Raw genomic sequence first — 13,220 nt, 5'->3', positions numbered from 1 at the left:
ATCATTATGGAACATGGTGCCTCTTAGGCAGACAATGTTGAAACCCTCAAAGCTAGGGATTTAATAGGGACACTGTCAAGTTAAAATAAATATGTGTTTTATAATTTTCTTACCATTTTTACCATTAACAATTTAGATTATTGAAATTGCAAGAATTTTTTTAAATTCATTTCTTTTTCTCACTATTTTAGCTCCCTGGCTTTGATTGTTTTTTGGTTTTGATTTGCATTTCATTCAGTTTGGACAATGAAAATGGATTGGATAAAACCATAAACAGAAGCTGTTTCTCTGTTGTGACTGGGTAGCAAATAATGTAGGGCTAGCTTTTTTATTTTATTTTTTTTTAATTATCGTCATTGTTTTTAAGTTCACAAAAGCATTTTTATCAATAGTAAGTTTTATCATTCCCCATGTGACAATGTCCCTTATAAAGTAAAGGCCTTTGTCATCTTGCTGTCTTTTCCAGTGGGGGACTGTTAAGGTGAGCAAGTTTTGTTATTAAATTCTGCTGGCTGTGTTTGTGTTTCAACATATGACTTCTGTTGGAATGGCTAGGAGTCTGGAATATTTAAAGGAGGATAACCAGCTACCAGAAGAAAATATTGCATTAAATGTTAAATGAAAGGGGGGTGAATTGTTTTATGCATCCTGCTATCAATCTATGTTAAACCAGTTTTGCTCAGTGATTAAGAAAGTTCATTTTGTTGAGAGAACTTTTTTTTTTTTTTTTTTTTTTTTTTGGTAAGAAGAAACTTCATTTGATTTCTCTTCCATATTGCCAGGTGATTTTTTTTTTCCATTTCATTTTATGAAATCCTTTTTTTTTTCACCCTGTTGTTTTGTTGTTGTTTTTTTGTTTTGTTTTGTTTTTTGTTCCAACCCATGCACCCCCCTGTCTAGGGCAAATATTGCAGCCCCTCCCCTCAGGCTGTGAGAGGGCAGGCAGTCTGATTCCTCTATTCTGAACACCAGTGCGGCTCCATGAATCTGCTGCAGAAGGTACTCCATAAGTGTCTGGCCTGCACTTTCCTCTCCTCCCCTAGACAGTAATCAAGCGCAGCACATCTAAGACACATCTCGTCTCCACTCAAGCCAGGGAATATCTATTTAGTCTGCTCCAGAACCTGCCTGCACCGGAATTGTGTGGCGTCTGAGAATCCCAGTAATGCATTATGGCTGGGAAGGCCACATGTCCAGGTTCACACTGGAAAGTCTTTTCTTAGTCTCTTCTTTTTATTTCCAGATTATTATGGTCATAGGGAAGCAGAGTTGATGATGAGAAGCTTCTGACTAGAGCTCGGTGAAAAAAATCAATTTTATTTCTGTGGACAGGCTTTCAAAAACCAATACAAAACTCAGTTTGAAAGAGAAAAAAAATGCCAGTTAAAAACGAAGTGGATATTTTCATATGAAATTTCACAGAACTCAAAAAAAGATTTTCCCAAACACTTCCATTTCAAGGAAAAATCATTTTTGTTGTTGTTGGGGGGAAAAAAATCAGTTAAAAATCTTGGCCAGCTCTTCTTTTGACAGAGTTCCCTGCCAGGTGGTGAGGGCTTTCCAATCGGATTCTTTGTTGTTAAAACAACACATGTACTGTGAATAATGACTACAGGTTTTATTATGAGCATTCCTTTTGTTTTCTTTTTTTTTGTCCCTCAGTTATTTGCAAAAAAAATCAGCCAGCTCAGTTCGTAAGTCAAAGTGAGGTTTGTTTTACTTCCCTTGCCCCCAATTGCCTGCCCTGCAGACTTAAACCTGGGATCTTTAGAACTGAGCTGGGCTCTATCTCTTAGGCTAATAATATCTCTGGTTTAGCTGACAGAACGGTTGAAGATGTGTGAGGCAGCATAGAATTCAACTCGATCTTCCATAGCTGGACAGCTTGAAGAGATAGAGAGAGCAGAGAAGGTGCCACTTTCATGCAGTCACGCTTCTAACCATAACCCTACTTTAGGACAAGCTTGGCAGTCTTACATGAGTTTAGGAAGGAGGCTGCAGTTCAAAATCTCTTATAAAAGAGATGTCAAGTACAAATCTGTAAAAGAGCCACTGCTATTTTGTCCATTTGCTTTGTTTTTGTTACTTCAAAAAGTCTGAAACTGAACTGTGTTTGCCCATCACCTTCTAAATTACCAAAAAAAGATAGATGAAATAGAACTCTTCTAATCGCTCTTTTCATACTTTTTTTTTTTTTGTGGTTTTCCTGTCTCTAAAGGTCCAGAAGGGGCAAACCTCTTTATTTACCACCTCCCCCAGGAGTTTGGAGACCAGGACATTCTGCAGATGTTCATGCCCTTTGGAAATGTTATCTCTGCTAAAGTCTTCATTGATAAACAGACCAATCTGAGCAAGTGCTTTGGTAAGCAACATTTAATCAATTGAAAAGTAAAACTGTACATGGTGAACCTGATCCCAGAGCTATCGCTTGTAATCCTCAAAAGTACAGAAAGATGCCCAGTCAAAGCAGTTCAAACTAAAAACTGGATTTGAAAAAAAACTTCCGGTCTGACATCTACTATGGATGTGTCAAATACATGAAACTAATTACACCCTATGTGGGGGAATGCCATTTACTATACAATTAAGCTGCCTTATTATGGATACCTAATTATCCTCTATTGTATAGCTGAACCTCTTTAAAACTCTCTGTGTTTAACCCATTACTTGTACTTCTGGGTTAAGTACAGTACTATGCAATTGGTGTTTGTATAGCGTACACGTATGTAGCATAGAATATGTTACAGCTAGCTGCTGCCTATATGTGCATATACAAGTATCACAAGTAGGTTCAACTGTACAGGTCGCATCTGCCGTTATGATAGGGCAGGGGATGAAGAGGGGTACAATCAAAGTCCTTGCCCTGAAGAGCCTACAGTCTAAATTTAAGACCCAATATAACAGACAGACACAACAAGGAAAGGCAAAAACGAGAGAGGAGGCCAGATTCCCACAGGCAACATAAAAGAAATGGTTCTTGATGAGGGACTGGCAGGAGGACAGGATAGCAATTTGGCAGACTAGTTTGGGTAAAATGTTCCTTGCCTAGCGGCAGAATGCAGGAATTGTGAAAGTGCATGTGGGAGAAGTGAATAGATGATTGAGCAAGGCTAGCTTCCTTGACCAAATAGAGTGAATGGGGTTGGATCTATTTGATAAGATGCGAGAGTGAATAAACAAGAGGGTCAGAGGTGGGAAGACCCCCTACATGTAAAAATTTGAATCTGATGTGGTGGAGAAAAGGAGGCCAGTGAAGGGACACAAAGAGGGAGGCAATGATCAGGAAGATGATCTTAGCAGCTGCATTTTGAATGGCTTGAGAGTGAAAACTGAGTGTCAGGAAAGCCAGAGAGGAGGAAATTGAGTAATCAAGACAAGAGATGGGGAGGCTCTGGGTGAGCATTTTCTCTGGGTGAACACAAACTGGGTATGATGAAGGGGTTAGCAGAGGAGTACGGGCGAAAAACCTCAGTGCCAGGGGAGAAGGAAAAGAGGGTGATGAGTAAGAGAGGGATACACACTTTAATCTAATCTAAAATAATTCATTAAGACAATTTCAAGCGGAAATTAAAGGGAGCATGTCAAAGCAGATGCATAATACCAGGCTGCAATGCAGTAATTAGCCAGAGCGGAGTTAGAGTGGTAGTCAGGAGTGCTTTTCAATTAAGAGTGGGAGGCTCAGATATGAAAATGAGTTGGAGCTTCTAGGCTCAGGGAGATTAGAGTGCATTATGAAAAGAGCACTTTTAGTCTCTAGGGGACAAGAAATTTAGAGCAAACCAGCCATACTGAGTACAGGGAGAGAATGCTATCTAAAGGTCAGTGCTGAAGATTGGGAGGAGAAGACCTGGGGTTCTATTCACAGCTCTGCTATTGACCTGTCATTTAACCTCTGTACTTGCCTACCCCATTCCAGGGCCATGACACTTAATTAATTAAGGTATGCAGCATACAGTGGGATCCTGAGATGACAAGTGCTCTAGAAGTGCAAAGTATCATTATTATTAGAGCCATGGGAAACCCATGTTTCATCCTTGCTCTGCCACAGGCATCCTATGTCACCTTGAACAAAATCACTTAGCCTCTCTGTACCTGGGGACAATAGCACTTCCCTACCTACAGGTGTGTTGTGAGGATAAAGACATTAATGATTGTGAGGCACTCAGACACTGCAGTGATGGGGGACCATCTAAGTACGAGAGAGAGAGATACTATACTGCCCCTTGTCACACAGCTCATGGACACCACAGCTGTTTGATTGCTGTCCCAGCTGGAGATGGTGAGGTAGCAAAATGCTGAACACTAGCAAGATAAGGGGAGAGTTGGGATGGATTGAGAGGGAAGGAGTGTGAAGCGTAATCAAAGGAATGAAGGAAAGTACTGAAATGAACGTGTCACTTAAAAGAAAAAGTACTAACAACAAACACTTTTTTTTGTATATTGAGCCAGTCCCCTCTTCTTTTGTTCTAACCTGTAGTTCACTTTCTTTCCCCCTCTGTTCTGTATTTTGTAGGTTTTGTTAGCTATGACAATCCAGTCTCTGCGCAAGCTGCTATCCAGGCTATGAACGGCTTTCAGATTGGCATGAAACGCTTGAAGGTTCAGCTGAAACGCTCCAAAAACGACAGCAAACCTTACTGATCTTAACCCCAGATGCTCACTGCTCTTATTTTAGCTTTCTTAGGGTAAGTCCCATGAGCAAACCTGCCCTTCTGTGGGGGGGAGGGGGGGGGCTAAGGAAGAACATATTGCCAACCTTCACCAAGAGACAATTATTTTTACAGTTATCGCTTCCATTTCCCCACTCACCACAATTAAACTTGGCTGCTGTTTCCAGGCCAAGTAATTACTGAGTTGTGTTACTGTATTTTATTTTGCAACATAATTTATCTCCGTTTTTTTTCTTTACTTTTTTTTTTAAAGAAACGACATCTTAAGAATTAAAAGCGACAAAAAAAAGGGGTGGGGGTGCAATTTAACTCTGTGAACCCTGGTGCCATTAGCACACTTTGGGGAAATAAAAGCTGTTTTGTATGTATGGACCCAATCTTATCAGGGTGGCACCAGCAGTTTATAGGTTAAACATAATGGTCGTATGCCAGCAGAAGCACTTATTGTGAGACAATGACAACAAAAAGTCTTTCCACTACATTGGTTCGTTTTTGAAAATGGTTTTTTATTTATTTTTTATTTTTTTTAGGGGTTCAAATCAACATAACATTCTATTAGTCTGATATTACACTGGTCGTCTTTATATTTCACTTTTTTTTTTAAGTTTTCTTGAGTTTTTTGGAAAGGAATAATGTAAAAAAGATTTAGAGATCTGTTTCTAAAGCTACAGGGTTTAAAATAAAAATAAAATAAAATAAAATGAGTGACAATACTTGATGTTTCTTGAGAGATAAATTTAATAATAATAATAAATAAGAAAGCCACAGGCCTGTAAATTTTATTTGTAAAAAGCATTTCTATTTTTATACAAAATTTTTACTGCCTCAGAAATAATGGAAGTTATTTATTGCCTATTGTTAACTTATTGGATACCTAAAGAGCAGCTCTCTATGCTAGCTAGATCCTTTGAAGTAGTCTCTAGAGTAATTGTGCCAAGAATGGGCGCTTTTTCACCGTTGAACCCTACACTCTTTACAGTTCATGCTTTTATCCTCTTGTTTGTACTTGTCTGGTTATTTTGTTCGTAGTTTCCATTTTCTAGTTTAAAGTTCAGTTGTCTGACTTTTTTCTTCCTCCTACCCCTTATGTTACATTTGTTGAAAATGGTTCTTTCTTCTCTCCTCCCCCCAAAGATGAATCCATCTTCTCTAACTCTTTTCAGATGGATTCTTTTGGGGTTTCATTGTGCTGTTGTTGATGAGTATTGTAAGTTAATGCAAATTATGTGAATGGCTCATAGACTCTAATGATGAAAGATTTGCATTAGTTTTCTCCTGCACCCATAAAAGTGATTTTGTTTCTGCTGCATAGATTCTATGTAACTTTTTTCCTCTTCCTTGTTTTTTCCCTAGACATCTCCATGCCCGTTAGTTCATCGTTTGCCTAGCATGTCCCTGTGGCGTCTAAAAAAAAAAAAAAAAAGTTTCATCGTCCCGTCATTGTTTCTGATGTCTTTCTGACCTCACATCATATTTGGTTCTCCTACTGACCTTTGATCTAGTTTGACCTTTGAAATTTGCATGTGACCTCATCTAGCTATGAATTCTGGGAAGTCAATGTGAAAAAACATTGCTGCATTCATGCAAGACTGAAATTTATTATTAGACAAATTAATAATAGGGTTTAAAACAAAAAAAACAAAACAAAAAAAAACCTGTGGCAAAAATGTTTTTGCTTGCTTTCTTTTTTTTTTCTTTCTCTCTTTTTTTTCCTTTTCCAAAAATAAATAAATAAATAAAATAACAGACTTGAAAGTATTATACAGGGATTGGCATTCTGCCTGGTCACTGGTGACAATAGCAATATGTGTCCAGAGGCACAGAATGTTGGTTTCTAACAGACTACTTCCAAAACAGTTTGAGGAAAAAAAAACTGTCTGATTTTAAGTCTCTAGAGGTCTGTAATAGTTTTTACATTTTTCAGGCAGTGTAAAGTTTTTTGATAAGGCCATTTTAGGTGGCTCACTTTCTCATTAAAATATATATATAGAACCACTTTTTGTAGATTAGTATAAGAAAATATTTACCCTGTTTTAGGGCAAATGCTACCTATTTGTGTCACCTTTTGCTGAACTGACTCACAGTTAGACAATCCATGGTTTAATGCACATGAAATTACCTATATTTTATACTGTTTCAATGTACAGGAGAAAGGTTACTGTAAACTGTGTTACGTTGGTGCTTCTGTGAATTAAGTTGTGGTTTCATCATGAGTCTTACGGTCTTAAGTGTTCTGTGTTTATAAAAGACAAGTTTAAAATTGGTTTACTTGAACAACAACAACAACAAAAAATGAGTTTAAAAAAAGTTGTTTGCTTAAAAAAAAAAATTTCATGTGAAAAATTAAAAACTATTCCAGAATAAGTTTGTGTTGGCTTGTGACGCATTGATGTCATTTTTTTATTGTGGACAATTTAGATGTGTTTGTGTTCAGCAAAATGTGATCGGTTTTTCTTTTAAAGAAAAAAAATCAGTGAAAATATAGTGCCAAATTCCAAAGGTACTTTCTTCCTAGAGCTTCAGTGTGTTTCTTGTGTGAAGTAATTTGATAACATGGGTATTTTATTATGTGTTTTGTATAAATCCCTAATATTTAAAGAAAAAAAAGAGGTTAAAAAGTTTGTTAACTTGCTATCCTGTGGTCTTGTTGCCTGAAATTGTTATTGTTTGTTATTTCTCTTTGATGTTTTTTGTAAAACATTGTATAAGTGCCCATGTTTCACTTTTTTAACCACTCTGCACATCAATGCTGTGAAAGCAAACCTCACAATGTATTTTCTTCATAATGTATGGAAACCTCTAAGGTGAGAAAGTTTTGAACTTTTAACCCTTTCCACCCAGAGCTGTCTTGAGTGTTAATACCTTTTATACATTCACCATTTTGCTGTTTATTTTTATATATATATCTATATATATAAATATATATATATATACTTAGTTTTTTGTGGTTTATTTAATACATGGTTGAAATCAGAAAAATGCACAGGGCAGATCTGAAGGACAAAAAATTATTTTACTGCTGTCCAAATTTCTTCTGTATCTATAACTAAAATTATTTAAAACAGTAATTAACTTGTGGTTTTCCTTTTTAGATTTTGGGTTTTTTGTCTTTTCTTAAGAGCTTTTAATATGCTGCTGGAATATGCTATTCAGTATTAATAAAATAAAATAAAAAAACAATTCTTTAATTATCTATTGTGTGAGCTGCTCCCAGATTGGAGTGGTTATTCCACCATTTGAAAACATTGAGGAGAAAAAACAATATTTTTGTAATTAAATAAATGAACTTTTGCTTAAATCAGATGCACTAGATCTTCCTGGGTGAAAATTCAATGTGCACTGCAGTTAAACTACTTTTTATGGATAAAGTTTACATATGCTGTAATGCTTGGTGTTATCTGCCATTATTCATATTGACAATATATGGGCCCAATCCTACAGACACTCACCCAAGTAACTTTACTTGCACCAGTAATCAATGAGAATATGTATGTCACTTAAGTGGTTGTTTGCTGGATTGAGCCCTATGTAAGGAACCTGCAAAAAGATGCTGGTAGCCTTTCCACTGCCTTTTAAATTTGACTGGATTGCATGTCTAGAGCACCAGTGACCAAATTCGGTTCTTTACTACTGGAAAATAGAATCCATTGCCAATTCAATGCATGTGAGCAGCAGTACCTGCTTCTGATAACAAAGTGCCATATCTTCTTCCATTATCTGTTCCTATTTGGTTATATTCAAAGCGAATATAAAAAATTTAAAATTAAAATCTAAAGTGAAGCCCTATATGAACAGCATAAAGACACAGGTGGTGCACTCTGTCTGTCGTCCCCAACTTTGCTTAAATGCTCATTGTTGTAGAAGCCCTGGGATGGAAAGGACTAGCCTCTAGTGATGCAAAAAAGTTTCCTCCTTATAGCACATGCACTTATAACTAAATGATCTATATTATTCTCACATGTTTTTACTACTGCTGAGGCCTTCCTACACCCTTTGAGGGCTATTTTGTACTTCTTGCAGCAATTCTGCTTATTCAAAGTATCATCACACATTATATTATATATATGCACATATATATATATAATATGAGAATATAATTTGATTTTTTTTACTGTTTCACTAATTCTTCTAATTTTATCCACCATATAAATTTCCAACGGTTTTTCAGATCCCTTCAATGCAGCAGCCCCAGTGCAAACTGCAGGTTTCGAGTCCAGTTAGAATGTTAGAGTTAATATCCGAGAACCCCAGCTGCTCTAAACCGGCATAGCTTGATAGACTTCAGAAGACACACACACATCCCCGCCTATGCTTTACACCAGCTGAGGATCTGGCCCAGCATTTTTAGCAGGGAATTTTTTTGTGTTTCCAGGTGACAACTATGGGTCACTGGGGGGAAGTTTGCCTTTATGAATAATAATAATAAAAAGAAAGCTTGTACCTCCTTAGAGACGAATTGTCTACCAGTTCTCCTTCAAAATATTGAAAGGAAAAAAGCTGCAAGGGTGCAAAGGGCCTAATAAGAAAGGAAGAAAAACAAGGGAAATTGCTTTCCAAAATTCTAATCAAAAGAAGAGACTAGTAGTTTTTCAAACAAATTAGCTAATTGCAATGGAATGGCAGTCCTCAAATGACTAACAAGTTCATCTTTCTTTCACCATAGGGGTTATAGTTCCTTGGCTTGTGCTACTCTGAAATCATATTACTGTTTCTGTTTTTATTATCTTAAGTGCTAATTAACAAAAGGAAAAAAACCTGTAGTTTCATTACCTTTTGGATAATGTCATACAAAAAAAACCTATGTATTTGTGTTTTGTTTTGGGTTTGGGGTTTTTTTTTCGTGCTGTGAGAATTGTTGTTTGTAGATTAATAAAACTATTATTTTGTTTAGAATTACAAACTAATTTTTAAGTATTGTCTGAGAAAAGCCAAAGTTAATGCAACTTAGTGGAAACTGTAAGACCATTTGAGTATTGTTTCTGTTTTATTGATGCATTTGGATTTTGTTGTTTGATGGAACTTGAGCCAAAAAAAAAAAAAAAAAGCAGGCTTTCCTATTTCTACAACTTGATTGTACTTATGCATTTTGTACCAGTGGAACTTTTTATACTGGAGATTAAAAAACAAATGGAATTTTTTGTGGCTTACTCTTGTGGGCCCCCTGACCATGACTGATTTTCGAGTTTGATTTCTGGTTGGTAGAAAGAGAGTTGGTTTTGTTTAGAGAATTAAAAACTTTGGCTTGATATATTTTTTTTTCCTTTTGCTTATATCTAGTGTTTAGAATTTTGTCTTTAAAAAAAACAAGCGGTAAGTTTCACTTTTTATTCTGTATTGTGCAGTTACACAATAAGATAATTAGAATTAGGAGTACTCGGTCACTTTACGTGGATAAATGTATTAGTTACAACTTTAGGGGTTTGCTTTTTTGCTGTTTAGATCAAAGTTTTTTCTGATTCTTCTGTCCTCATTGTGAACATAACCGTGTAGTTGAAACAGTCAGACTTATTTTTGTAATGTATGTTATTGTGTGATGCAGTTTTTTGCTTCTGTCTCCAATATTAAACCATTTTCCTAATACTTGTCTCTCTCTTCGTGTGTTGTATTGTTGGTGGTCATTATGTGTTGGTAATGCATCTACACACCTCACTGTTTCACGTCCCTGTTTTTTTTTTTTTTTCCTATTTGTTGTGTACAAAAGATACAGTCGATTCCACCTAAGTGACTATCTGATTGGGGGAGTGAAAGAGGACTTGCACACGTCAGCTGTCTTTGGTTTATTTTACATTTTTCCCCTCCCCTAGTGGGTTTATCACTTTGCTAATCTGAGCAGGAGATCCTTTTAAATGCCTGCCTGCAAAGTCAGTGGCATTTGTTAGTCTTCTGACCACTAAAGCTGACCACATAAACACACGCAAACGGAGAAATCTGAGGCTATGTGAAAAGTTTTTTTGCTCTGCTGTTTCAATCAGTCTGGAAGAAGTGGATTACAGAGATCAATTCAGGTGATTTTTTTTTTTTTAAATGGCAGTGCTACTGCTTTGCAGAGGCATCTGAAACGTACAAGAAAAGGAGGATGTAGCCATGGGATTTCTTCCAAACTGTACAGTAATCTGGTGGCATCTGGTGTTCATCAAAGGCTCCTTAAAAACTAATCACAATTTAACTAGAGCTATCACAGACTGAGAAAAATCTACCAGGTGAACAAGCTTGTTATATGTAGTATATGTATAGATATAAAAAAAAATAAAGTAAAACCTTTTTTCCCCAAATGGGCTATTTTTTCGCTGGGTGCTTACAAAGTGGCTCTTTCTCAGCACTGCATATTAAAATGTCAAATCTCCATGCAAAAAAGAGCTATGGTAGCAGGGGGCAGGGGTTGGCTCACAAGAATCCCTCCACTGTCCCTTGGACTGGTGTCCAATAGCATCAGATAAAATCTGCAAAGGAAAATAAATGCTGTCATGGTTCGCAAAGTCTCTCTTCACTCTTTTGTCTGATCACAGATATAAAACTTTAAAATTTGGAGAGTAAAATAATCCCACAGGAAGGGGGGAAAGCACTCCCAAGTGTTCTCTGGAACTCAAGCCATATCCCCCATCCCCTTCCCTTTGTCCCACTCTCTCTCTGATGCTCAGGAATCAAAGACCACTTAAAAGTGCTCTTATGAGACCCAAACAACACTCCTCCCTCTTGTATCCTCTTTTCCAGTCTCTCTGATGCTCTGGCTTTGGCTCACACACACAAACTTGCCCTAAACTAACATCCTATTCAGAAGGTCAAGGCGCACTGTTTCCTTAAGGTTTTGGCAGCTATGTTGGCTCCTGTGCTTGGAACAGTTTTGAAATTTTCTGGCTCATGAGTTGGCCTCGTTTTGCTTTTAATTTATTTGTCTTTCTCATTTTTTTTCTTCTGTAAGCATAAAAGACAAGTGGGGCGTGAGTTCTGGAGCCCCAAGCAAGCTGAAGTCATCATCTACAGGCTTCGTTGTCAGAGTTCAAATTTCTAGCAAACACCTCCCAGGCAGCTCTGATTTTAATCTAAAATTACAGGGGCCTGTAAGGGACAATCCTGCACTGGGAGCAGAAGGATGGTCTGGGTGACCTAATAGGTGTTTTACATCTCTTGAGTCTATGGTGCTGATTCTAATAACATTTACAGCAGTGATTTCAATTGAGTAACTCCTGTTTATACCAGAGTGCGATCAGAATTGCAGCCTGTTTTTAAGTCATCTTAGGTGGTTCCTTTGACACTCATCAGTTTGTTGGCAGGGAAGATCAAGTTGAGTTCAAGATCTTTTCTTCCAAACACAATTTCATTATTAAGATCCAATATTATAGTTTACAAAAAAAAAAACCACCTCATGAGGACAAAAATCTCCCGTTCTTTACGCACAAAAAATCCACCAACAGTGGGGGAAATGAGTTCTGTAAAGCCATGTAGCTGTACAGTTTGTCCTGCTTAAATGCATGCTTTTAATTTCAATTAAGTCAGGCACCTTGCAGTGTTAGCAAAATGTCTCTTTGTTAGCTGTATGTGTATCACCATGGGAAATTACCAAACTGTCACAAGACTTGCTGATGAAAGAATACCCCACCAGAGTATGTGTGCCTTTGCCCAGTTTGGTTCTTAGGTATTAGGCTAGGGAAAACAATTGAACCAACAAAATGTACTGTGAATCATTCCTGATAAGTGAATAAAGCATTGTGACCAAGCAATCAGATTATTCACTTATCAGGAATCGACTGTACTACTAGCTTGCTTGACTGTTTTTGTTCCTCATCTCTGTTGTAGTTTCACTACTTTGCTGTGTTCTGTTTTTCTCTCTCATGCTCTAGCAAAATCACTGGGAGTATCCCTTCGTGTGACCATGAAACATGCTATTGAGTGAAAAAATTATATCGTAACAAAATCTATGCACTTGCTATCAGGAACACAATACTGGATGTGTCTTATATATATTGAACTATAATAGTAATTGATTTCTTAAATAAAGCTGAAGAAAGGATTCTGTTGTCTGTAACATTTTATGAGCATTAAAAGAAAAAAAGTGTTTCTAGGGTTTGTTTTTTGTTTTATTAAATCTCACTGGGTACACAAAGTTTAAAAATACCTAGGCAAACTGATTGTACAGAATACTTAAGCTTTCCTTAGTAATTGAGAGCCTAGAAAAGTAGGTTCCTGGAATCAGGGAAAAGTCATATCCCCACTGAGATTTGCAGCAAAAAAAATCAGAAGTCAGCACTTTCCAGCACTGTTCTCAAGATATGTTTGTTACAGTGTTAAGACTATATCAAAGAAAATAGAACATTGCTCTCAGTTGCTACAGACGTCAGAGAACAGTTACAGTGTAAGATTCCTTCCATACACCTAATAAATCTGTTCTGTTTCTGAATGTGATCTTTTCTTCTTTATAATTCTATAGAATATGCTTAGAATTAAAAAAAAAACATATACCAGTAAATAGAAAACATATATGCAATGCTCTACGGGTTGATATGTCCTTTGAAAAAGACATGAAGCTTGATATATATAGAGAGAGAGATATAT

At 36.8% G+C, this 13,220-nt stretch overlaps 1 protein-coding gene across 7 annotated transcripts in view; it reads left to right on the top strand.

Annotated features, from left to right (window-relative positions):
* The window catches only part of CELF2 (CUGBP Elav-like family member 2), a 689,087-nt gene extending 676,354 nt beyond the window's left edge, over positions 1 to 12,733 (top strand). For 6 of the 7 annotated variants that reach the window (XM_077836746.1, XM_077836712.1, XM_077836729.1 and 3 more), the window contains 3 exons: positions 2,219 to 2,362; positions 4,514 to 4,685; positions 6,024 to 12,733. In XM_077836746.1, the coding sequence (XP_077692872.1) occupies positions 2,219 to 2,362; positions 4,514 to 4,641 (272 nt within the window). In that variant the 3' untranslated portion in view covers positions 4,642 to 4,685; positions 6,024 to 12,733. The remainder of the gene's footprint in view (positions 1 to 2,218; positions 2,363 to 4,513; positions 4,686 to 6,023) is intronic. The other variant, XM_077836719.1, reaches the window with a different exon arrangement.
* Positions 12,734 to 13,220: the final 487 nt, after the last annotated feature.

This window comes from Eretmochelys imbricata, chromosome 1 (genome assembly GCF_965152235.1).
Source record: "Eretmochelys imbricata isolate rEreImb1 chromosome 1, rEreImb1.hap1, whole genome shotgun sequence".
Lineage (NCBI taxonomy): Eukaryota > Metazoa > Chordata > Testudines > Cheloniidae > Eretmochelys > Eretmochelys imbricata.
Note: the sequence above shows the minus strand (reverse complement) of the source record. Positions and strands in the feature narration are given on the sequence as shown.